Below are 26,689 nucleotides of genomic sequence, written 5' to 3'. Positions count from 1 at the left end.
TAAATCTAGCATTAGAGGAGGATGTATCAGGAAAAAATTAGCTGACAGAGAAGCTTTCTGGCAGTTTACTTTAGGAACACATAGTCCCACAGGATTGAATACCCGACGGGAACTATTGTTCCATTATTAATTTCACATATTTTGTCCTGTTCTTTTACCCTCTTTGGTATGTGGTATTATATATTTTACTCATGTATTTTGATACACTTTTTATATATACATCTTTTTTTATATATACATCTTTTGTATTCTGTATGTGCATTTTACCTGCATACCTCGATCCCTGTCTATCAGTGTGATGCCAGGTACATGGGCGTCGTTTCATCTTGCCCCACCCTTTCATTTGGGTATATAATGGCTCACCTGTGCTCACACTGACATCACCGAGGAAGAGCGTTCGCGCTTGAAACATGTCTGACTAGTGTGCTTTTATTGCTTGCTCCTCACTTAATAAAGCTGCCTTCACTGCAGTGCTGGACTCCTTCTGCATAGCACGACACGGGAGGTGAGCTGGACTCTCTTCATTTCTTTGCGGTCAGGGTTTTTGCCCCCTTAAGGCCTACCCTCGGTCGCTGTACGGGCACAGCTTCAGCTGCTGTTTTTCAGGTTAACCTGCCAGGTAGGTACGTAGAACATTGTGACATCATCACAAAGGAGGTTGGTCTGACCTCATCACAATTTTCGTTCCTCAGAATAGGTCATCGACCACCAATCTGGGAGGTAATTATCAGGAATTCTTAGGTCTGTTTTGCAATGAGGCAGTATAGGCAGCATCACGACACTAGTTTCCTCCCCTCGTTATTCAGAATTTAGGCCAATGGAAGTCAGGCCGCCATGATAATTATGTCAAAAGTCCCCACAACGTGATGGCAGATGTCTTCAGATACTGGGTGTTGTAAATTCAATAATCATTCTACTCCTGCACGGTTTTGTGCTTTTGCCCTCTAAAGGCTAACCCTCGGTCGCGGTTTTTGGGTACACTTCAACCGCTTTACTATACAGTGTTATGCATATGTGTTATTAGTGTCTTTACAGGAACCACTGAAGAAGTATTATCTACTTGGGTAGGTAAGTCTTGTCGGTCACGTGCGGAGCCCCGAACACAAATAATAAGCCTATTTGGCTGTGTTTGTGAGAGGGGCGTGGAATACTCAACGCACGCCCCCTGTCACATCAGGTGCGTTCATATTTATGGGAGGGGCCTGGCATATTTAAACGCATGCTTCCTGTCTCACAGCTACAGGCGTGTCATTTGTGTTGTGCTACAGGACAACAGACATTAACCACCAAAGCACCATACAGGCTACAGGACAACAGACATTAACTGTTTTAAGGACCTGAGGAAGGCACATGCAAGTGCCGAAACACGTTGTCCTATTGCTTTGAATCTCAATAAACTGCCCTGTGCTACAGTGGCGTCCTGAATCCTTTTCCCTATCAGCAGTATCACTCGTATATAACCCCCTTTTTTGTTTAGTTCTTTTCCGTCTCCACTATTTCCGTACCCGTTGTGGTCACGGATAGGGGTTTCGAGCTGCACAACTGCCCCGACCCCCCCCCCTCTTAACCCTTCCTCAAGGTGATGTGCTGTTGTCGTTGATAGCCTCAGCATGACACCGCGTCCCTTTGGGTGCAGTGGTTATACGCTGTCCTATACACGAGAGAGCGTCCCCACCTTTTTGCACTTCCTTCTTACGCCTATGTGATGTAATGGTAGTGATCATGGTGTGGCTGTATTATGTGTTTCTTGTATAGTGGTATAATTGGTCATTCTGGTCTTTGTATACTAGATTTGGTCAGTTACAGTAAACTGGTAATATGTTTGGTAATATTTGCTCTTTCTATACTGGTATTATGTAGTAACATGTGGTAACAATTATAATTAGGCATAGAGTACTATCATGCTTAGAAAATTGTCTAACATAGGTTAACATTATATAAATGTAATTCTTTTTTATTTACTCGATGCTATTGTGGGAGGTCCAGGGCAGGTAAGTCCATCAAGCAGGATGTATGAGCTTAATTTCATACAAAGATGAGTCTTGCATTGCTTTTTAGCAGTGTCATCTACAAAGTAAAGTTTACATTTGCTACTGTACATGTATTTTATGGTTGCAATCTCAGGTTATGTACTCAGCAATGGGATTTTTGCTGAGCAATTCTTTAAGGCTATTTTGAAAGCCTGGACATGTAGAGTCTTTTAAAAACAGAACAGAAACATGGCACATAATCCTTTTGTATGTACTGTTTAAAGAGAACCCATTACTAGTTTTATGCCCAGTAAGGACTTTTAAACACCCTATGGGTGTTGGTGGAATTTCTAAAAATGTATCCCTGTGTGCCTCCAATTTCCACAATCTTTTGTGTGCAGTATGCAAATTCATTCACATGGCATACCTATCTTGAAAAAAATTGTGTTTAGTGTTATCAGACCTAATCCTTCTCAATTTGCCTTGAATAATGTGCCACGAACTTCAATGCATTAATTAGGTAAACCTGCCGGGATTGGCTCAAGGTTGCCTTTAAGGGTCTATTCACACGTACAATATTCTGCACAGACTTGATGCGCAGGATTTCAATCTGTGTTTAGTCATTCAGTTTACATTGAAATCTGCAGCAGAAAATCCTGCGCATCAAATCTGTGCAGAATACTGTACGTGTGAATAGACCATAAAGAGGGTTTTCCACCAAAGTTCAGTACCAGTAAAAAGTTTGGACACACTCATTCCATTCAATGCTTTTTCTTGATTTGTTTTGTTCAACACTGTAAATTTATATTAAAGACATAAAAATCATAAAGATATGTAATGAAATAGTAAACATTAAGATCAAACAATATTTTTTATATTTTAGATTCTTCTTTAAAGTAGCCTCATTTTGCTTTGCACACTCTTGGAATTCTCTCAATCAGCTTCTTGAGGTAGTCAGCTGGAATGGTTTTCAGTTAATGGGCACCTCTTACTATGAGTTAAAGGGGTACTCCACTGGAAAACTTTTTTTTTTGTTAAATCAGCTGGTGCCAGAAAGTTAAACAGATTTGTATATTACTTCTTTTAAAAAATCTTATCGGCTGCTGTTATGATCCACAGGAAGTTCTTTTCTTTTTGAATTTCCTTTCTGTCTGACCACAGTGCTCTCTGCTGACACCTCTGTTTATTTTAGGAACTGTCCAGAGCAGGATGAGTTTTTTATGGAAATTTTCTCCTACTCTGGACAGTTCCTAAAATGGACAGAGGTGTCTGCAAAGAGCACTGTGGTCATGCAGAAAAGAAATTCAAAATGAAAAGAACTTCCTGTGGATCATACAGCAGCTGATTAGTACTGGAAGGGTTAAGATTTTTAAATAGAAGTAATTTACAAATCTGTTTAACTTTCTGGCACCAGTTGATTTAAAAAAAAAATGTTTTCCAGTAGAGTACCCCTTTAATTTGTAGAATGTTTTCCTTTTTTAACCCCTTCCAAACCCATAACATACGTGTACTTCATGGGTCGGATGAGCAGACATGATGCGGGCCTGCGGGCCCGGTCCATGTCATTATCGTCTGACACCTGCTGCTATCAGCAGCTGACATTTGCTGGTATTGACCGACATTGGATATCACTATGATGTCCGTCATTTAACTGGTTAAGAACAGAGATCTATATAGATCACACCATTTTAACATTAAATGCCGCTGTTCCATGGTGTCTAGTTGTACTGTTGAAAACTACAGCTCATGACGCCAAAAATTAACCCTGAAACAGTTCCGTATGTGGAAAAATAAAAGTGTAATAGGGGTCAGAACATGGAAATGAAGAGTTTTACTTTCAGTTTTTTATTTAATCATAAAGTGCATTATCATTGCAATCGTAATGACCCATACAATAAAGTTTGCATGGCGGTTTTACCCACAAAATTGTCCCATATTTTATTCAATTTTGCCCTACTACTTTGCCCTACATTTTTTTGTTCTGCAAAAAATAAGCCGTAATACAACTTTTCCAGTTTAAAAAAAATAAATTATAATTATGGGTCTTTGAAAGTGAGAAGGAAAAAAGTTTGAGCCCCAAATCAAATTTTGCTGGGTAATTAAGGGGTTGACGAGTTTGGATAGTGCCCACGTTACCCCCCTCCTCCCCCCCCCCCTCAATATATTCCACAAAATTAAATGATGGGATCTCCCTTTGAAGGATAACAGTTAGATAACCTATTTAAAATTAGGATGACCTAAAAGTTCTCTATTTGATTATAAAACACTTTGCCCCACATTTTGGGACTACCTTAGTTTCAGTATCATAGCCAAAGAGAAGATCATTGACTACTTATTGTAAGCACATGCAATATAGTTGACTCCGCACAAAGTGTCATATAATTCTGGCGTAATTGTAGTATGGTTTAAAATGTTACTAAATGTGGCACTAGAACATTTTATTCACTGCCTTTTCTGCCTAGCGTGCTCCAAGTCCCAACTGACAGACATAAGTGGCAGGATGTAGAGAATGTCATAGTAATGATATAACAAAGGCTTTTTATCACATTTAATCACTCATAAATGTATGTAGCAGTTCATTTTGTGCTGCTCTCTGTGGCTGTGGAAAGTTTTCTCATTTACCACCCTGTAGCAGACTACCTTATGACTAAGCTTGTAAGGCAATTTTCTTCACCAACAAAATTATTAAAATGCATCCAAATTGCTTTTGTTATTTGAACACACTCCTCTAGAGCTTCCATTATATCCAGAGCAAGAATTGCTCACAAGTTATTATGATTAAAGGATTACAATCTCCGGGCTAAATGCAAAGATGGAAAATGCATCTTAAGGAGAAAGACAACTCTTCAGAGTCGTCCGTCTAAATGATAGGACTTGGCGATTCAAAAGACATTGCACATACTTGGATTCATTTTCTTTTGCTATGTAATAGTTATCATAATGAATGCTTTGATGAAGAGCCATCTGAAGGAAACTGTTGGTGACAGCTCAGATGGAAATCTCTACTCCGCAGCACTCTGTGTCATTGTCCCCGCTGCCGTATGCCAACATGCTGATCTGCCACTTCTGCTCTCCAAATGGATACCCAACCCAGGCTTATTCTGAATCCGCAACACCCCATGGTAAAGAATCTTTAAAGAAAATATATTGCAAAACACAGTAAATGTGTGGCCTTCTCTGTGGTAACTTAACCCCTTAAGGACCAGGCCATTTTACACCTTAAGGACCAGAGCGTTTTTTTTGCAAATCTGACCACTGTCACTTTAAACATTAATAACTCTGGAATGCTTTTACTTATCATTCTGATTCCGAGATTGTTTTTTCGTGACATATTCTTCTTTAACATAGTGGTAAAATTTTATGGTAACTAGCATCCTTTCTTGGTGAAAAATCCCCAAATTTGATGAAAAAAATGAAAATTTTGAATTTTTTTTACTTTGAAGCTCTCTGCTTGTAAGGAAAATGGATATTCAAAATAATTTTTTTTGGTTCACATATACAATATGTCTACTTTATGTTTGCATCATAAAATGTATGAGTTTTTACTTTTGGAAGACATCAGAGGGCTTCAAAGTTCAGCAGCAATTTTGACATTTTTCACAAAATTTTCAAACTCACTATTTTTCAGTGACCAGTTCAGTTTTGAAGTGGATTTGAAGGGTCTTCATCTTAGAAATACCCCACAAATGACCCCATTATAAAAACTGCACCCCTCAAAGTATTCAAAATGACATTCAGTAAGTGTTTTAACCCTTTAGGTGTTGCACAGGAATAGCAGCAAAGTGAAAGAGAAAATTCAAAATCTTCATTTTTTATACTCGCATGTTCTTGTAGACCCAATTTCTGAATTTTTGCAAGGGGTAAAAAGGAGAAAATTTTTACTTGTATTTGAAACCCAATTTCTCTCGAGTAAGGACATACCTCATATGTCTATGTTAATTATTTGGCGGGCGCAGTACAGGGCTCAGAAGGGAAGGAGCGACAAATGTTTTTTGGGGGGCATGTCACCTTTAGGAAGCCCCTATGGTGTCAGGACAGCAAAAAAAAAAAAACACATGGCATACCATTTTGGAAACTAGATCCCTCGGGGAACGTAACAAGGGGTAATGTGAACATTTATACCCCACAGGTGTTTCACGACTTTTGCATATGTAAAAAAAAATATATATTTTTTCTTTTACCTAAAATGCTTGGTTTCCCAAAAATTAAAAATTTAAAAAAAATTTGAAGCCCAATTTCTCTTGATTCAGAAAACACCCCATATGGGAGTGAAAAGTGCTCTGCTGGCGCACTACAGGTCTCAGAAGACAAGGAGTCACATTTGGCTTTTTGAAAGCAAATTTTGCTCTGGGGGCATGCCGCATTTAGGAAGCCCCTATGGTGCCAGAACAGCAAAAAAAAAAAAAAAAAAACACATGACATACCATTTTGGAAACTAGACCCCTTGGGGAACGTAACAAGGGGTAATGTGAACCTTTATACTCCACAGGTGTTTCCCGACTTTTGCATATGTAAAAAAAAAAATAATAATTTTTACCTAAAATGCTTGGTTTCCCAAAAATTAATTAATTTTTAAAAAGGGTAATAGCCGAAAATAACCCCCAAAATTTGTAACACAATTTCTCCCGAGTACGGCGATACCCCATATGTGACCCTAAACTGTTGCCTTGAAATACGACAGGGCTCCAAAGTGAGAGCGCCATGCGCATTTGCGGCCTAAATTGGAGACATAGGGTGGACATAGGGGTATTCTACGCCAGTGATTCCCAAACAGGGTGCCTCCAGCTGTTGTAAAACTCCCAGCATGCCTGGACAGTCAGTGGCTATCTGGCAATACTGGGAATAGTTGTTAGGCTCCGTTTTAGAAACAGTGGCGTACCAGACGTTTTTCATTTTTATTGGGATGGGGAGGGGGGCTGTGTAGGGGTATGTGTATATGTAGTGTTTTTTACTTTTTATTTTGTGTAGTGTATTGTAGTGTTTTTAGGGTACAGTCGCACGGGCGGGGGTTCACAGTAGTTTCTCACTGGCAGTTTGAGCTGCGGCAGAAAATTTGCCGCAGCTCAAACTTGCAGCCGGATACTTACTGTAAACCTCCGCCCATGTGAGTGTACCCTGTACATTCACATTGGGGGGGGGGAGAAACATCCAGCTGTTGCAAAACTACAACTCCCAGCATGTATGGTCTATCAGTGCATGCTGGGAGTTGTAGTTTTGCAACAGCTGGAGGCACACTGGTTGTGAAACACCGAGTTTGGTAACAAACTCAGTGTTTTGCAACCAGTGTGCCTTCAGCTGTTGCAAAAGCTAAAACCCCCAGCATGTACGGACAGTGGAAGGGCATGCTGGGACTTGTAGCATGTCCATAAGGGAATGCTGGGAGTTGTGGTGGTCTGCCTTCTGCTGTTGCAAAACTACAGCTCCCAGCATGCCCTTTTTGCATGCTGGGAGCTGTTGCTTAGCAACTGCAGGAGGCTGTCAATCACCTCCAACTGCTGATCCAAGCCGCCGCTGCAGGTCAGTCCCTCGCCGCCGCCGCTCCTGGGGCCCCGATCCCAACATTGACGCCGGGGATCAGGGTCCCCAGCTCCCGGGGTCTTCTTTCCGCACCCGCTCATGTCCTCCAGAAGAGGGGCGGAGTGACACCCGCAGCAGATGTCCTGATTGGTCGGCCGGTAAACCGGCCGACGAATCAGGGCAATCGTGAGGTGGCACCAGTGCCACCTTACCCCTGCTGGCTATGGCTGTTTTGGGCCGTCAGACGGCCCCGATCAGCCAGTAATTCCAGGTCACCGGGTCACTGGAGACCCCATTTACCCGGAATCTGCCGCAGATCGCTGGGCTGAATTGTTCAGTGATCTGCAGCCATCACCGACATGGGATGTCATCATGACCCCCCTGGGCGATATGCCGCGATGCCTGCTGAACGATTTCAGCAGGCATTGGGCACCGGCTCCCCTCCAGCTAGGGGCGGGGGGCCGGGAATGGACAGGACGTACTCCTACGTCCTCGGTCCTTAAGGACTCGGAAACGGGGGCGTAGGAGTACGTCCATTGTCCTTAAGGGGTTAAAAGATCTTTTTAAATTGTTAAGTATTCGCCTTTATAATTTACTTAGCAGTTGCAGAAGTAGGCTACAGGGACTTGAAATTGAAAGTCTGCATAGAAGTCCAGTTTTATCAAAAAGGATTTCTTTCTCATACGCACTCTCTCAAATAACATCTGCATTCTGCCCATGCCAACTCAATGCTGCTGCATTTGATAATTTAAACTTTTTTTTTTTTTAGTGTTCATGGAAAGTCAACAGACGGCTCATCACAAAACCATAAGGAAGGTAAAGAGGGTGTTTTGTCAACTATACCATGGAGATGGTAGTCAAGGGACTGATTAAGTCAGAAAAATCTGCAAAACAAGTAATCCACATTTAACTATCCATCTTGAGAGGACTGTCTTTATTTAGTACTCCAGAAAGTCCTGAGCTTTAAATGATATACAAGTCAATATCTATAGGTTGTGCTAACTTGATATTTACTTTTCTTGGTGCTTTCTGAAGCCTACATAGTTACATTAATTACAGTACAATGGGATAAGGGAATAAAATTACAAGTAAATAAGTCCCATGCCCAAAGCTGTTTTAGGATATGTTCACACGCGCCGTATTCTGCTACTTATTTTTTTGCAATAGGTAGTAAATGGGTAGTAAAAATAAGCAGCTGAAAAACGCAGCAGATACTGTACAGTACTTGCCAACTTAAATTTACAATGTAATATACAGTACTACTACTCAGTGTACTCATCCTCCCCCTAGTCCTTTCAATCCACAGAGTCCTTGTCAATCCACTTCTGAAAGAGCTGCAAAGCATTTTCCCTTCAACTTTTATGTGCTTAATTTGGGCGCAGTGAAGATGAGTCACAGACTTACAGTCTGTGTCCCATATTGATTCAGTAAAAGTACAGAAGGCCACACATTAATTACTTATGGCAGTCAACTCAGTCAACTAAAGGGATATTTTAGTGCAAAAAAATATTGTATACACACATTATATTATATATTACACACTGCTCAAAAAAATAAAAGGAACACTTAAACAACACAATGTAACTCCAAGTCAATCACACTTTTGTGAAATCACACTGTCCACTCAGGAAGCAACACTGATTGACAATCAATTTCACATGCTGTTGTGCAAATGGAACAGACAACAGCTGGAAATTATAGGCAATTAGAAAGACACCCCACAATAAAGGAGTGGTTCTGCAGGTGGTGACCACAGACAACTTCTCAGTTCCTATGCTACCTGCCTGATGTTTTGGTCACTTTTGAATGCTGGCGGTGCTTTCACTCTAGTGGTAGAATGAGACAGTCTACAACCCACACAAGTGGCTCAGGTAGTGCAGCTCATTCAGGATGGCACATCAATACGAGCTTTGGCAAGAAGGTTTGCTGTGTCTGTCAGCGTAGTGTCCAGAGCATGGAGGCGCTACCAGGAGACAGGTCAGTACATCTGGAGACGTGGAGGAGGCCATAGGAGTGCAACAACCCAGCAGCAGGACAGCTACCTTCGCCTTTGTGCAAGGAGGATCAGGAGGAGCACTGCCAGAGATCTGCAAAATTACCTCCAGCAGACCACAAATGTGCATGTGTCCACTCAAACGGTAAGAAACAGAATCCATGAGGGTGGTATGAGGGCCCCACGTCCACAGATGGGGGTTGTGCTTACAGCCCAACACAGTGCAGGACGTTTGGCATTTGGCAGAGAACACCAAGATTGGCAAATTTGCCACTGGTGCCCTGTGCTCTTCACAGATGAAAGCAGGTTCACACTGAGCATGTGACAGAGCCTGGAGACGTTGTGGAGAACGTTCTGCTGCCTGCAATATCCTCCAGCATGACCAGTTTGGTGGTGGGTCAGTAATGGTGTGGGGTGGCATTTCTTTGGGGGGGGGGGGTCGAAAAGCCGTCCATGTGCTTGCCAGAGTTAGCTTGACTCCCATTAGGTACCGAGATGAGGTCCTCAGACCCCTTGTGAGACCATATGCTGGTGTGGTTGGCACTGGGTTCCTCCTAATGCAAGACAATGCTAGACCTGGACCTGGCTGGAGTGTGTCAGTTCAGCATTGATGCTATGGACTGGAACGGCCGTTCCCCAGAACTGAATCAGATTGAGTAAATTGGGACATCATGTCTCGCTCTTCAGCCACATTGCACCACAGACTTCCCAGGAGTTGGTGGATGCTTTAGTCCAGGTCTGGGAGGACATATCTCAGGAGACCATCCGCCATTTCATCAGGAGCATGCCCAGGCATTGTAGGGAGGTCATACAGGCACGTGGAGGCCACACACACTACTGAGCCTCATTCTGACTTGTTTTCAGGATATTACATCAAAGTTGGATCAGCCTGTAGTGTGGTTTTCCACTTTGATTTTGAGTGTGACTCCAAATCCAGACCTCCATGGGTTGATACATTTGATTTCCATTGATAATTTGTGTGTGATTTTGTTCGGGAACCGTATTTAATGCATGTCTATGAGCCGACCTGAGTTAACCGCAGCCTCCGGTCGGCTGCATTTTCGTCCGTATGCGGTTTCCCGACCGCAGGCAAAAACGTGGTCAACCGCGTTTTTGCCTAAGGTCGGGAAACTGCATACGGCCGAAAACGCAGCCGACCGGAGGCTGCGGTTCACCCCGGTCGGCTCATAGACATGCATTAAATACGGTTCACGAATACGGCTGAGCGCGGGCGCCGCGATTAAGCTCCGCCCACCCTCCTCCCAGCCGTATTCGGGAACCGTACGTCCAAAACGTGGTGTGAAAGCACCCTTATAGGAGTTTAGGATGGCATTTTACTCCTCAGACTCCTGTGACTGCGCCGAGGGTAGACTGATGAGTGTCTGTATGCACCCTTTTTACATCAGATGCCATGATTAATACTGATCACAGTATCTGAAGTGTTATTGGTGGGCATCAACATGATGATGCTGATAGCATCCGGGAACCATGGTCTATGCATTATAGCCGAGAAAAGATCCAGATACGTCCTGATGCACCAAGTACCAGGCAGCCAGGGGCACACAGGTATGCCCTGCATCCTCTAGGGGTTAATGTATAAACATTGGCAACAAATGTAAGTACATCCCTAAGAGGAAATGTCCAAATTGGGCCCAATTAGACATCTTTCTTCCCCGATGTCATGTGACGCATTAGTGTTACAAGGTCTCAGGCGTGAATGGGAAGCAGGTGTCTTAACCCCTTAAGGACTTAGGACTTATGAGTACATCCTAAGTCCGGTCCCTGTTTATAACGAGGGGTCCCGGCGGGACCCCGCATCATAGCGAGATGGTCCCGGCGCCTATTCACAGCCGGGACCCGCGGCTAATAGCGCGCGGCCGCGATCGTTCAGCCACGTACTATTAACCCTTCCGATGGTGCGCTCAAAGCTGAGCGCCTCATCGAAAGTGATAGCAAATGATTCCCGGCTGCTCAGTTGGGCTGATCGGGGTCATCGTGATAAAATCGCGATGCCCCGATCAACTACCCGGAGAGAAGAAGGTCCCTACCTTCTTCCGTCGTCGTCCCGGCTCTGATTGATTGCTCCATGCCTGAGTTACAGGCTGGAGCAATCAACCCCTGATTACACAGCTTGTTGCCATGCAACGGCAAGGCAACAATCTGTGTATGCAATCAGCCATTGCAAGCTCATAGGTCCCTATAGGAGCTATGAGCTCGCAAAAAAAAAGTTAACCCTTTCAGGTATTCCCTTCTGAATTAAAAGTTTAAATAATCCGGCATTTCCTAGTAACAAAATAAAACAGCGTAAATAAAAATAAGTGATATCACCGTGTGCGGAAATGTCCGAATTATAAAAATATACCACTTTTAAAACCGCACGTTCAATGGCGTACGCGCAAAAAAATTCCAAAGTCCAAAATAGCGCATTTTTGATCCCTTTTTATACCACAAAAAAGTGAATAAAAAGTGATCAAAAAGTCTGATCAGAGCAAAAATGGTACCGCTAAAAACTTCAAATCATGGCGCAAAAAATGAGCCCTCATAGCGTCCTGAACACAGAAAAATAAAAAGGTTATAGGGGTCAGAAAATGACAATTTTAAACATATACATTTTCCTGCATGTATTTATGATTTTTTTCTGAAGTAATACAAAATCAAACCTATATAATTAGGGTATCATTTTAACCGTATGGACCTACAGAATAAAGATAAGGTGTCATTTTTACCAAAAAATGTACTGCGTAGAAACGGAAGCCCCAAAATTTTCAAAATGCCATTTTTTCTTCAAGTTTGTCGCACAATGAATTGTTTTTTCCGTTTCGCCATGGATTTTTCGGTAAAATTACTAATGTCACTGAAAAGTAGAATGGGTGGCGCAAAAAATAAGCCATCATACAGATGTTTAGGTGCAAAATTGAAAGTGTTATGATTTTTTAAAGGCAAGGAGGAAAAAACAAAAATGCAAAAACATGAAATTGCTCAGTCCTTAAAGGGGTACTCCGCCCCTAGACATCTTATCCCCTATCCAAAGCAGAGTGCCTTTTTGCCAATGTTGTTTCATGAAAAGATAATAAAATATTTACAAAAATGTCAGGAGAAACATCCTGTTTCAACCTTTTTGCTCAGTAACACTTTTCTTTTCTTTTTTACAGCAGGTCCAGCACAATAAACACATTTTTTGTACTGGAATAGTGTTTTAATATTTGCCAACCTGCTCAAGCTCTAAACAAGACGACTATTTTTTTCAATGCATATAAAGAAAATTGGCATACCTGCACTGATAACTATGGACAAAAAATCCTAAAATGTTAAAATGACTAATTTATTAATAAATGTGATTATCATTGCTAATCAGAATACAACATCTGTGACCTCAATCCATAGGTCCTTCTCTAATAGCTTTTTAATTTTTATGGCATTGACAGGGCCAGGCATAAGAGCCCCATTAAATCCTCCTGTCAATTATTTTACCATATAGTTTTGCATCTAGGATATTCAGCCTTCGAAGTCTACATATAACGTATTATTTTAACTGTCCATTTAATTTTCTCTTCTTGCTCAAAGACAGGATATTTAGTATCCCAGTCACATAAAATCCCATTCTGATACAGTTATACAACCTAGCCGGTCATTGTGTCCTCATGAATAGAATTGCTGAGATACAGGTTTTTTACTCTGTTATATACTGTATTATATATTCCCTGAGTTGTAATCACTTAAGGTTTATGGCCCTTCTCTTAACATGATCTCATGACTAACATCTCAAAAGGTTTGGGTATCAGTTAAACCATACAACATAATTCACAGCATTAATCTAGCTTACGATATAAAAAGAGTGGAAAGGGAGTATCTAGCACTTTCATTACATATTGTCAACAACTAGCGATAAGAGCCATTAATAAAATGCCCTACTTAATGCAGGCAGAGTAAAACAAGTACAAAGATAATAGCTACCACAAAATTAAATACATGCCTATTCTTTTATTGACCCTTAAATACTGTCATTGCCCTGCGGGCTCGTATCTTCTATGGCGGCTCCTGCTTCCAATGCGCTTAAGGGGTTAAAAATCCAATTAACCTGTCCCTATTACACAGAATTACCCAGTATTGTCATAGTAATAATTAACCACAACGAATGCAAGATGTAAAATAGCCTCAATACATCACCGTCTCTGTGTCTATAACTCACGTAGAGACAAACTAACGCCAATAGCACGTATTACTGAGCTCATGGGGCACAGGAAAAAAAATAAGCTGCATCTGCTTCTTTTTTTTTTTTCTAACTAGGAAAAAAAGAAATGTTCTCAAATTAAGAAATTACTTTTTATTTGGCTTCAAATAAAGCGAGAAAAAGAAACAATTAGGTTGATAGCATGTACCGGTAAATGGCTTTAGTAAAGTAAGATGATCTGCATCACTGAAGACGTACGCCTGAACCTCCTGTAATAGTAAATCAGTTCATTTTTCCTGCCAGAACAATTAAACGCTTTTAGAGGGTAAAAAAATAAAAATGTAATTTGTGAATTAAGTCAGAAGGCAGAAAATTCACAAAAGCTCCAGAGCTAGAGGGGTGGGCAAGACCTAGTGCAGGCAAAGACTGAAACTTTTGTTTGACAAAAAGCTATTATATCAATTAGATATGCCAGCTAAGAAGTTAACTTACTGTAAATCCTGCAAGATGAGACAAAAAGTTATTGAAAAGCATTAGACAGAACAAAGGCTTAATCTGCAAACCATGTTTAAAGCAGAAAAGTTCTACTTTTTTTCTTTTTTCTTCAGAGACATACCAGATATACATCAAAATGATGGTCCTCCGGAGAAGCACGCCGTATCTCACCAAATCAAAGACACTGTGCGCTGAGTCACCAGGTCCCGGGGTTGCGTTGGATTCTTTCAATTTCACTGAAAGAATTTCCTTGCCATTGCCACGAGCTATACAGTGTAACACTGCCTCTGCTTCAGCTGTGTAACCACGCGAGTACAGCCATCTTGGGGATTCAGGGAGCAAACTAACAGCAATAAAGAAAAACAAATGTGTCACCTTCTATCATAAAGATATACAATACAACATAAAACATGAAAGTAAAAGTAAACTATGCATATAATATTGTTAGCGCAGCACAAAACCACAAAGAAAAAAACATTTACTGTAAAGTTACTTCCTTTCATCCAAAACAGGCTGAAGAAAACTAATACATTAGCACAGGAGAATGCATATATATTTAAATTATATCCAGACCACCACTTTTCCCCAATGTCAATATGGGGCTGAGCGGTAGTCTTTCTAGCGATGTAATATCACCTTGGAAACAGACTACAAACACAACATATGTAGTCGGATCCTGCAACCACATTCCATCAGTCCATTATTTCTTACTTACATACTGTACACTTTGCAAGAATAAAGGGCTAACACTTATCAAACTATGTGAGAGTAAAAGAGGAGTGATTTCCCCCCCACCAACCAATCACAGCTCAGCTAATGGGCTACGGTGAAGTGAAAGCTTAGCTGTGATTGGTTGCTGTAGGAAAATCATTCCTCTTTTACATAGTTTGATAAATCTGGACCTAGGTTTGCAAAAAGTAGCATGATCAGACTTTACAGTGTTTGTCTGTAGTCTGTTACTATGGAGATGTATAATTCAGCATAGACAGACACACAAAGATGCAAACTTTCTGCCAATTTACTTCTTCATTTCAAATACAGCACATTAGATAAATACATTTAACAAAAACCTGGACTTACATATGAACTTTACCTACCTTAACCCCTTCAGGACTCAGCCCATTTGGGCCTTAAGGACTCTCCTTCAAAAAATTCATAACTCTTTTATATTTTCATCCACAGACTAGAATGAGGGCTTGTTTTTTTGCGTGACCAGTTGTCCGTTGTAATGCATCACTCACTTTACCACAAAATGTATGGCGCAACCCCCAAAAAAAATACTATTTGTGTGGGGAAATTAAAAAGAAAACCGCAATTTTGCAAATTCTGGAAGGTTTTTTCACGCCCTACAATTTACAGTAAAAATTACATGTGTTCTTTATTCTTTGGGTCAATACAATTAAAATGATACCCATGATAACATACTTTTCTATTACTGTTGCGCTTAAAAAAAAATCGCTAACTTTTTAACCAAATATCCCCCTATTTTAAAGACCTATCATTTTTTCATTTTTTCGTATAAGCGGCGGTATGAGGGCGCATTTTTTGCACAGTAATCTGCACTTTTTATTAATACCATTTTTGCTTATATAAAACTTAATACATTTTTTATAAATAAAATGTTATAAAAAAGCAGCTATTTTTGACTTTTTTTTTTTACGTTTACCGTACGGTATCAAACATTTTATTTTAATAGTTCGAATATTTACGCATGCGGCGATACCAAATATGAATATCATTTTTTTATTTATTTATTTATTTTTTATTATTACACATTTTGGGGGTGAAATAGGGAAAACAGGACAATTTAAGTTTTTATTGGGGGAGGGGGTTTTTCAAATTTTTTTTTTTTACTTTTATTTTTACACTATTTATAGCAATCATTCAATTGCTAATACTGTTCAGTGCCATGCAAAGGACATAGCACTGATCAGTATTATCGGTCATCTTCTGCTCTGGTCTGCTCGATCGCAGACCAGAGCAGAAGACCCGTGGAAGGCAGCGGAGGCAGGTGAGGGGACCTCCGTCTGGATGATCGGATCGCCGCGGCAGCGCTGCAGGCGATCAGATAATCCATTTTAGTGACCACGATGCTGCAAATGCCGTGATCTGTATTGATCACGGCATCTGAGGGGTTAATGGCGGACATACGTGCGATCGCGCATTTCCGCCATTACCGGAGAGTCCCTGGCTGCTATCAGCAGCCGGGACCTTCCGCGCATGACCAGAGCATCGCTCCGATCTCCCGGTTATGCATAGGACATAAATGTATGTCCTGGTGTGTTAAGTACCAGCTCACCAGGATGTACATTTACGTCCGGCATCATTAAGGGGTTAAAGGGGTACTCCGGTGGAAAACAATTTTTATTTTATTAATTTTTTTTTTCTTAATTGGTTCCAGAAAGTTAAACAGATTTGTAAATTACTTCTATTACTTATTAGCATCTGCATGCTACAGAGGAAATTATTTTCTTAATGAATACATTTTTTGTCTTGTCCACAGTGCTCTCTGCTGACACCCGATGCCCGTATCAGGAACTGTCCAGAGCAGGAGAAAATCCCCATAGCAGACCTATGCTGCTCTGGACAGTTCTGACAGAGGTGTCATCAGAAAGCACTGTGGACTAGACAAAAAAGAAATTAAAAATAAAGGAATATCCTCTGTAGCATACAGCTGCTAATAAGTACTGGAAGGATTAAGATTTTTAAATAGTAGTAATTTACAAATCTGTTTAACTTTCTGGCATCAGTTCATTTAAAAAAAAAAAAAAAAAGTTTACACCGGAGTACCCCTTTAACCACTTAACTGTCACATTAAAATCCGACATTAAATACCCTCCCAAAAATCTCACTTTTGTCTATCGTAGATTTTAAATGTATGTCTTAAAATGTATGTGATTAGAAAAACAGTTGATTTCTTCCAAAAACATCACCTTCCTCAGATTTTGCGTGTTATTGCACCTCAGTTTGAAGTGAATTGAGCTAAGTTGTAATACCACACACAACCTGTGGACAGGTGTGGTACTGGTTTTGGAAGAAATTAGCTCTTTTTTTTAAATTCCAGCAGTCATAACATTTATTTTTTTTATTATTTATGTGGTTGTATGAGACCTTATATTTTGCGTAAAAAGTTTTTATTTTCATAGAAACCATTTTGGGGAACAAATATTTTATTAATTATTGTTTGTTCATTTTTGTTAAATTGTGGGAAATGGACTTATCTTTGTTCCTGGAGTAGCAGCAGGGTTCCAGCAATGTATTACAGGCTGTTTCCGCATCACATGGCATTATGCAGAGACAGAAGGAGCTTGCTTCCTCTGTCATGTCCTTTACCTGGCTTGGTCTTTTTTGACTGTGGAATGTAAAGGTATAAACTTCCGGGAGCTGATTTTTCTTCATTGCACTGTAGTCACTGCTACTTTATCTCAGAGGCACAGTGACAGAGGCCCTACAATCTACCTGAGCTCTTCTCGGGATAAACTGTGAGGGCCTTGGCAAATTTTTAACAAAACTGTAAGGGGGTTAAAGGGATTTTCTATTTTTAACAAATGATGGCTATCAAAGTTAAATTGATGAGTGTCAGATTCACAGCGAGTTCAGAGTTCGAGCCAAGCACTGCAGCCCTTTCATAGCCTACATGTTCTCTTACTAACACATTGGGGCAGATTTTCTATTGGATTGGGTAACTCACACATCCAAAGACGGGTAGTTTCAGTTAAGGGGAACACAGCATAAGATGCAACAGAGTGTGCCAAAAAATGAGCCATCTGTCACTGTTTAAAGGAGCGTTTATGGGAGAGCTGAAGAGAGCCGAACAGTTCTCGCACAGAGATATATAGAGGGGGAGTGTCAGCTGCAGTTTCGTGCAGCGATCATGACACGCCGCTCCCGAGAGAGCCAGGGCCCCTACAGGAGATTATAGGGTGGTCCCAGCGGTCAGACTCTCCGCGATCAAAAATGTATCCCCTATCCTTTGGATAAAAGATCAGTTTTTCCCAATCATACTTCTCCTTTAAGCTAACTAAATGTGTGTCTAAACTTAGACTAGACAGTGTAAGAATGCAACTGATTTAGCAAACAGCCTGAGCCACTGTAATAAATCTAGACTAAATCTAAGACTGTCTGGTTTAAGATTGCACTGTCTAAGAATTAGACAGTTTCAGTAAATCTGGGCTACTGTAGGGGTGTCACATTTACTTTTGCAGAATGTAGAGCAATAAAGCTGTCCTTTAAAAAGAAAAAAAATCCCAAATACAGAATTAGAAGCAGTGTTGGAAATGTTTTCTGTGCAGATGGTCACAATCATTGAATCATGGCATATAAATGAAAAATTGCTGATCATTTTTCCATGTTTAGTCCAAATATTCTGTTCATATCATTTTAGAAGCAGATGAATAGTTCTCCTCCTATTGAACTGTGTATTAATACGCACAGCTGAATGGTTTAAATGGGCACTGTCATGAAAACAAAAAATTGATATGTTGTAGTACTTAAGTACTACAACATATCTCTAATATAGTTTAATAAAAAAAAGTGATTTTAAAACAGTTTAAAATCACTTTTAAATTCGGCCACTAGGGGTCGCCCTCCTAGTGGCCGAATGCATTCTGCAGTGACGTCACTACAGAATTTCGACTCATTTCAGCCGGGCAAATGAGTCGAAATTCATTCACTGCGCGCTGGCTTCCTGTCTGTCAATCAAACAGGCAGGAAGCCAGCGCAGTAAAGTCCAGGAGCAGCCGCCCTGGCCGCACCATGCACGCAGCCTGTACCTCAGCCCAGATGGAGTCTGCACTCTCTCTGCAGACTCCGGTAACTGAATTGGATTCCCCGGCACGTCCTGCATCTGGATTCCCCGTTTCTCCGCAGCTCGCCGCGCAGCGCAGAGTTCGCGGTCCCGGCTTCTTCTATCCATCTGAGCGACCGGAGGTGAGGGGAGGGGGGTGGGGGCGGAAGGTTGGTACAAATGGGTGCCTTCAGTTGTTTCCCCACTACAACTGCCAGCATGCCCTGTAAGCCAGTAGATGTCAGGGCATGCTGGGAGTTGTAGTTGTGAAACAGCTGGAGGCACCCTGTTAGAACTAAGGGCGGAAGTCCCCCCCCAGCAGGCATCAGTGACGTGGTGCCTGCTGGGGAAGTCTGCCTGGTAGTGAGCACACTACCAGGCAGACAAAATGGCAATTATTAGTCAATAAATATGAAAATAAAGGCAGGGAGGGGGTTAGGGATAGAAGGGCAATAGGCAGGGACAGAAAAAAAAAAAAAAAAAAAAAAAAAGAGGGTTGGTGGGAGCTACCCTTTAAGTAAATGAATAAAAAAAAGTAAAGTCGGAAATAGAAAAATCTATGTCGCTACAACTTATTGAAAAAAGTATGGAAACGCATTAGGATGTTCACCCAGCTGATTTTTCTTTATACACACAATCTCAGATATGATACAAAATAGTGTTTGTATATCTATGGCAGAAGTCAGGAGACCATGCAGGCTCAAAAGCTTTTCCTGCCTGATATACAGTTGGTGTCAATTGCTTATTACAACTGGGTTTACACTGCATGTTTGTGTATGTTTAGGCTATACGTTTTATACTCTTTCATACATAAAAACAAAGGCATTACATACAGAAGAATCTGTTTCCTATACAACAAAGAATACATAAACAGTTTTCTTTGCTGTATACGTTAGCGTTTTCTACTACGCTTATGCATACAAAATTAAACATACAATGGGGAACAAAAGTTTTTAGTCAGCCATCAACTGTGCAAGTTCTCCCACTTAAAAAGATGAGAGGTCTGTAATTTTCATCATAGGTATACCTCAACTATGAGAGACATAATGAGAAAAAAAATCCATAAAAACACAGTCTGATTTTTAAAGCATTTATTTGCAAATTATGGTGGAAAATAAGTATTTGGCCAATAACAAAAGTATTCATCTCGATACTTTGTTATATACCCTTTGTTGGCAATGACAGAGGTCAAATATTTTCTTTAAGTTTTCACAAGGTTTTCACAGACTGTTGCTGGTATTTTGGCCCATTCCTCCATGCAGATCTCCTCTAGAGCAGTGATGTTTTGGGGCTGTGATGTATGCTGGGCAACATGGACTTTCAACTCCCTCAAAAGGTTTTCTACGGGGTTGAGATCTGAACACTGGCTAGGCCACTCCAGGACCTTGTAATGCTTCATACGAAGCCACTCCTTCATTGCCCGGGTGATGTGTTTGGGATCATTATCATGCTGAAAGACCCAGCCATGTTTCATCTTCAATGCCCTTGCTGATGGAAGGAGGTTTTCGCTCAACATCCCATGATACATGGCCCCATTCACTCTTCCTTTACACAGATCAGTTGTCCTGATCCCTTAGCTGAAAAATAGCCCCAGAGCATGATGTTTCCAACCCCATTCACAGTAGGTATGGTGTTCTTTGGATGCAACTTAGCATTCTTTCACCTCCAAACATGACGAGTTGAGTTTCTACCAAAAAGCTCTACTTTGGTTTCATCTGACCATATGACATTCTCCCAATACTCTTCTGGATCATCCAATTGCTCTCTAGCAAACTTCAGACGGGCCCGGACATGTACTGGCTTAAGCAGGGGAACACGTCTGGCACTGCATTATTTGAGTCCCTGGTGGCGTAGTGTGTTTCTGATGGTAGCCTTTGTTACTTTGGTCCCAGCTCTCTGCAGGTCACTCACTCAGTCCCCCCATGTGGTTCTGGGATTTTTGCTCACCGTTCTTGTGGTAGCTTGGAGGTATAGGGTATATGGGGTGAAGATGTGCGATACTTTAATGGGGTCTGTTTAACCTTTTCTACTCGTGACGCCAGGGTGAGGGTTCCTCTGTAATGCTTGTCTTATCGCCACCCTTCCCAAGAGCGATAGGGAGGTATGAAATAATTAAATGTCCACAACTGGAGAGTTTTCTAAAAACAGTCTGAACTTTTACTGAAGATTTTATGCAAGCTTTATAACTGGAACAGTCTCTGTATAAGCAAAGTCTCTTAGATATTGACAATGGTGGAGACCTTAAGCGTTTTAGAGTCCATAGACTGACTTGCGCTGTTCCGATGGATTTAGGGGATTTAGTTGAGGTCCAGCAGTCACGCTAGCTTTAGCAGGGGTTCAGTTTAAGACTTACGTTTTGAGTTCACGCTGAGGCCAGCAGGCTTCAGGCCTAGCGGTGTTTTTGTAAGTTGCACAGATTTGTCCTGATAGTCCGGCATCCACGAGAGCAGCAACCCAAGAGATATGCTGCTTGCTTTGCAGCTCAGGAGCAAGAGAGTGATCATTGGCTGCAGCTCCATTATATGGGCAGGGGCTGGCCTTAAGCTGATTGGTCCAATACTTCTGTCAATTATCTGTACAAAGAGTTATGGGTAATCATGTGATCCAAGGACCTCCGAAGGTCCTCCAACATACTATAGAGGAATTAACATAGTCACATAACCGAAGGTCCTGCGACGCTAACAAGGTAAGCATACTAATATACATTATATTATATATATATATATATATATATTTAAACATATATACATTTAAACATTACAAAATTAGAAAGAAGGAGGTGACTAGGGGCTGTCCCACCTGGGGGACCCTACCTGAACATAGTAACTCCGACTTTGGGGACCACCATACAAGGTAAGGTAAGCAATACGGTAACAGGAAACCACAGACCCCCTTACTTAAGATAAGTCGGCCTCGACGTCTGTCCCCTAAGACAGAGGGACGAAGTGAAGGTTGCTTTATAACAGTCCTGGGCATAACTTTTCAAATGTCCATTAGTCAGGCTGTATAAACACTACAAGATTATTTATCTTTTTTTTTATAAGGTACAAACATAGGCACGGGTAAACTAAGGAACATGATTACTTGGTTCATGAATTTAGTAACAGGATGACATTAGTATACATGAGATACATCCTAACACTTTTACTTACTTTATTTTCCCTTACTGGAATTATTTACAAAACATTTTACATTTCAGTTAACATTTTGGAAGCTTACTAGACATTTTTTGAATCTCACTAGACATCTTTGCCACACTAGTTGCCTGTTTAGTACACTGAGGGTTTTACTGGCTTGCCTGAGGCCATCTACCAATAAACTAGCTACTAGGGTACATTGGCTACACGCTCTTATCCCTAGAACACAACAGATAAACCTTACCTAGGTTACCTTTTGATTACGTGTATTATTTAAGCTCGCAAGAGCACCTACTGGCCGGGCAGGGCATCTCGCACACGTAAGAGAAAGAAGAATTGGAATTGGAAAATGACATAGGCTACAATTCCTAAAGCGTTTGAGTGTGAGATATTTTTGTTGTTTGGTGTACTAAATTTAAATGAGGTAAGTACACTTGAGTAATGAGTTTAAGGTACTATGTGTACAGTACTACGTAAAAGGTCAGTCTTGGTACCTTAAGGGTGGTTTTCCCTGTGTAAACCTTTGAGAAGGTGTTAGTGATGGGTGACGGAAATGTTACTCCCAGAGGAGCTAAGAGAGAGCCACCTACTAGCAACTACTACAACACCTATTATAATTTTTTTCTTTTTGTGCACACGTGCATAAAGCAAAGGTTTTTTGTTTGTTTTTTCCGTGTACAGAAACCATTTGCATTTAATTACCTTAGCACAAACATTTATTAAACACTACAACAAGGTACAGGTGCATTCACCTGATAAGTGCAATTAGAGAAAAGAATATTACGTTACTGTTGAGGTATTTACATGTAAACAGGCACGCAAGGGTCATCAGTCCATCTGCACTAAGAGTCCACAGATCACGGCTACCACATTTAGCCGGGCACTAACTTACGAATCTCCTAAGGGGCTAGGAGTCTCTTGGCCTAATTGCCAGGCACAAAGCTTGATGGTTACGGTTTAACTGCAACAGTCTTAGCAAAGTCCTGCTAGGCACACTTCTTGAACGTTGCAGAAAGGTCTGGGAAGACAAAACTTTAGAAAAACATTAATTTTCTTAACCCTTCAGAAAAAGTCCTTTCGATGTCACCCCGCTACTCTCTTTGAGCATCTACCCCGTTCAACACCAGAGCCTGGCAAGGCATTAACATAGCTTTCCCAAACCACATTTGAGAGGGTAGAGTGGGACACGGTGGGGTTAATGTTGACCATGTATTTCATGGCCACAGCTGTGGATGCCAATGGCGCAAGAGCTGGTACTGGTTGAGTTGGCCCCACCTCCTCGTCGGGAGTGGGTCGCATCACTTCCGTTGGTGCCTGGTGGGCAGGCCAAACCTCCTCTAATGCAGGCCCTTGCAACTGCCCTCTAAGTAACTGCACCTGTTAATGAGGGGGGAAGCATAAAAACCGAAGTGGCTATATATCTTCTACTTGAAGTCCCTCAATGTAAAAGGGTCACCATTGTAGTTTGGAAGGATGGGATTTCCCAGGAAGATAGGTGCAGCAGCAGGGGTTCCTGAGATGAGTGTAAAAGCTGGAGATGAATCAGGTTGAACTGGTCCTGCTGACTGTGCTGGTCCTGCGGATGGAACCACCGGAGCACCACCACCTTGCTGCATAGGGGGTGCAGGTGCAGCAGGTGCTGGACAAGGCATCGGAGCAGATTCTGGAGGGGATATTAGTGCTGCCGGATCCGACATTTTAGCAAATGGAGTTGATCCTTTAAATGAAGCTCAGGAACGTCGGTCCCTTTAAGAGACGCAGTTGTTCTTTAATCTGGAACTTGAGTGCGTAGATCTTGAACTTGAGAGCGCTGATCTGGAAATTGAGTGCGACGATCGGGAGTTGGAGTGAGTCCAGACAAGATCTTAACTTAGTGGCCTGGTACTTCAGGGTTTTATACTGTGCTGGCTCTTTAAAGCTTTCAGTCCTCTTCAACACTCTAGGTGTCTTTGCTGTTCTGACTGTGCTTTTCTGTAGGTCTTCTATTTGAGGCTCCGCCAAGATGGCCGCTGCGGCTCCAGAGACCTTGGAGGGCGGCGTTTCAGGATCGCGGGAAGGCCTAGCGCTAGTTTTAACCCCTTCTGATGCGAATCGCAACTCCGCTGTACTTTTCGCCTCCCCCCCTTACTTTTCGTGCGCACTTTTTGCACACCATACCATAAGCACAGTCCCGTACTTTTGAATGTGACTCATAGTACATGAACACAGTTCTTTCTATGGGGGAGTACTCTGTTAACGGTGGCAACAGCTGTAGGCACACACTCATATCCTGTTCGTAGGATGCCAAAAAGCTATGTGGTAGCTTGGGGGTGTAGGGTATATGGGATGTAGCTGTGCAGTACTTTAATGGGGTCTGTTTAACCCTTTCTACTCGTGACGCCAGGGTGAGGGTTCCTCTGTAATGCTTGTTCTACTGCCACCCTTCCCAAGAGTGATAGGGAGGTATGAAATAATTGAATGTCCACAACCGGAGAGTTTGCTGAAAACAGTCGGAACTTCTACTGAAGATTTTATGCAAGCTGTACAACCGGAACAGTCTCTGTACAAGCAAAGTCTCTTAGATATTGACAGTGGTTGGGACCTTAAGCGTTTTAGAGTCCGTAGACTGACTTGTGCTGTTCCGCTGGATTTAGGGGATTTTGTTGAGGTCCAGCAGTCACGCTAGCTTTAGCAGGGATTCAGGTAAGACTCACGTTTTGAGTTAACGCTGAGGCCAGCAGGCTTCAGGCCTGGCGGTGTCTTTGTAAGTTGCGCAGATCCGTCCTGATAGTCGGGCATCCACAAGAGCAGCAACCCAAGAGATATGCTTCTTGCTTTGCAGCTCAGGAGCAAGAGAGCGATTATTGGCTGCAGCTCCCTTATATGGGCAGGGGATGGCCTTAAGCTGATTGGTCCAATACTTCTGTCAATTATCTGTACAAAGACTTATGGGTAATCATGTGACCCAAGGACCTCCCCAGGTCCTCCAACATACTATAGAGAAATTAACATAGTCACATGACCGAAGGTCCTGCGACGCTACCAAGGTAAGTGTACTAATATACATTATATTAAATATATACATTTAAATATTACAAAATTAGAAAGAAGGAGGCGACTAGGGGCTGTCCCACCTGGGGGACCCTACCTGAACGTAGTAACTCTGACTTTGGGGACCACCACACAAGGTACAGTATGCAATACCACCACATTCTTGTGATCATTTTGACACCACGGGGTGAGATCCTGCATGGTGCCCCAAATTGACAGAGATTATCAGTGGTCTTGTATGTCTTCCATTTTCTAATAATTGCTCCCACAGTTAAGTTCTTCACACTAAGCTGCTTGCCTATTGCAGATTCAGTCTTCCCAGCCTGGAACAGGTCTACTTTTGTTTCTGGTGTCCTTCAACAGCTCTTTGGTCTTGGCCATAGTGGAGTTTGGAGTGTGATTGTGTGAGGTTGTAGACAAGTGTCTTTTATACTAATAACAATTTCAAACAGGTGCCATTAATAGAGGTAACTGTGGAGGACAGAGGAGATTCTTAAAGAAGAAGTTACAAGTATGTGAGAGCCAGAAATCTTGCTTATTTGTAGGTGACCAAATACTTATTTTACTGAGGAATTTACCAATTAATTCATTAGAAATAATACAATGTGATTTCCTGTATTCTTTCCCCATTCTGTCTCTCATAGTTGAGGTATACCTATGATGAAAATTGCAGGCCTGTGGGAGAACTTGCACAATTGGTGGCTGACTAAATACTTTTTTCCCCCACTATAGCAAAGGAAAACAGTGACAAGAAATGCAGAGCGGACCTACCCTGGCACTCTTCAGTAGGTGTGATTGGTGATGAAATTGCCAAGGCATCTAGGCATTTAGAAGAAAAGAGGTGCCATTGGGTTGTCATGGCAGCAAGGAGGCTAATAAAGGCCCACAGGTCTGCTACCTTGGTACACCAATAAGGCCTGGTCAGTGCTTATAGGGGTATTCAACAAATCAACTGGTGTCAGAGTGTTATACAGATTTGTAAATTGCTTCTTTATAAAAATCTTAATCCTTCAAGTACTTTTCAACTGCTGTATGCTCCACAGGAAGATGTGTAGTTCTTTCCAGTCTGACTACAGTGCTTAATGCCGACTCCTCTGTTTGTGTCAGGAACTGTACAGAATAGAAGCAAATACCCAAAGCAAACCTCTCCTGCTCTGTATAGTTCCTGACATGGACAGAGTTGTCAGCAGAGAGCACTGTGGTCAGACTGGAAAGAACTACACAACTTTATCTGGAGCATATAGATTAATTGAAGTAAAATGTGTTTACCTTTCTAGCACCAGTTGATTTGAAAACATATTTTTCAGGGGGAACTCCGGTACTTAACAACTTAGGAGATAAGTGTTTGATTGCGGCAGTTCCGATTACTTCAGCCCAATAACTCGGCTCTCCTCTTGCAAGGAGCTGGCACCTCTTTGCGCATAGAACTGCCGCTCAGCTGTAGCTTTAGCTCTCCTATATAGAGTTATGGAAGGGGCATGTCAACCACCACTTCGTGCAGTGGTCAACAAAACTCCTTGCATGGAGCAATGGCCACTCCCTGCATGTGGAAAGCTGGGGCACCTGGTAGGAGGGACCCCCTTGTGATCA

At 41.7% G+C, this 26,689-nt stretch overlaps 1 protein-coding gene across 4 annotated transcripts in view; it reads right to left on the bottom strand.

The window, feature by feature from the left end:
* Positions 1-26,689, bottom strand: part of LOC130282215 (solute carrier family 22 member 15-like) — a 418,635-nt gene that overhangs the window by 290,233 nt on the left and 101,713 nt on the right. For all 4 annotated transcript variants that reach the window (XM_056530237.1, XM_056530238.1, XM_056530240.1 and 1 more), the window contains exon 6: positions 14,268-14,489. In XM_056530237.1, coding sequence (XP_056386212.1) covers positions 14,268-14,489 — 222 coding nt within the window. The remainder of the gene's footprint in view (positions 1-14,267; positions 14,490-26,689) is intronic.

This window comes from Hyla sarda, chromosome 7, assembly GCF_029499605.1.
Source record: "Hyla sarda isolate aHylSar1 chromosome 7, aHylSar1.hap1, whole genome shotgun sequence".
Classification (NCBI taxonomy): domain Eukaryota; kingdom Metazoa; phylum Chordata; class Amphibia; order Anura; family Hylidae; genus Hyla; species Hyla sarda.
Note: the sequence above shows the minus strand (reverse complement) of the source record. Positions and strands in the feature narration are given on the sequence as shown.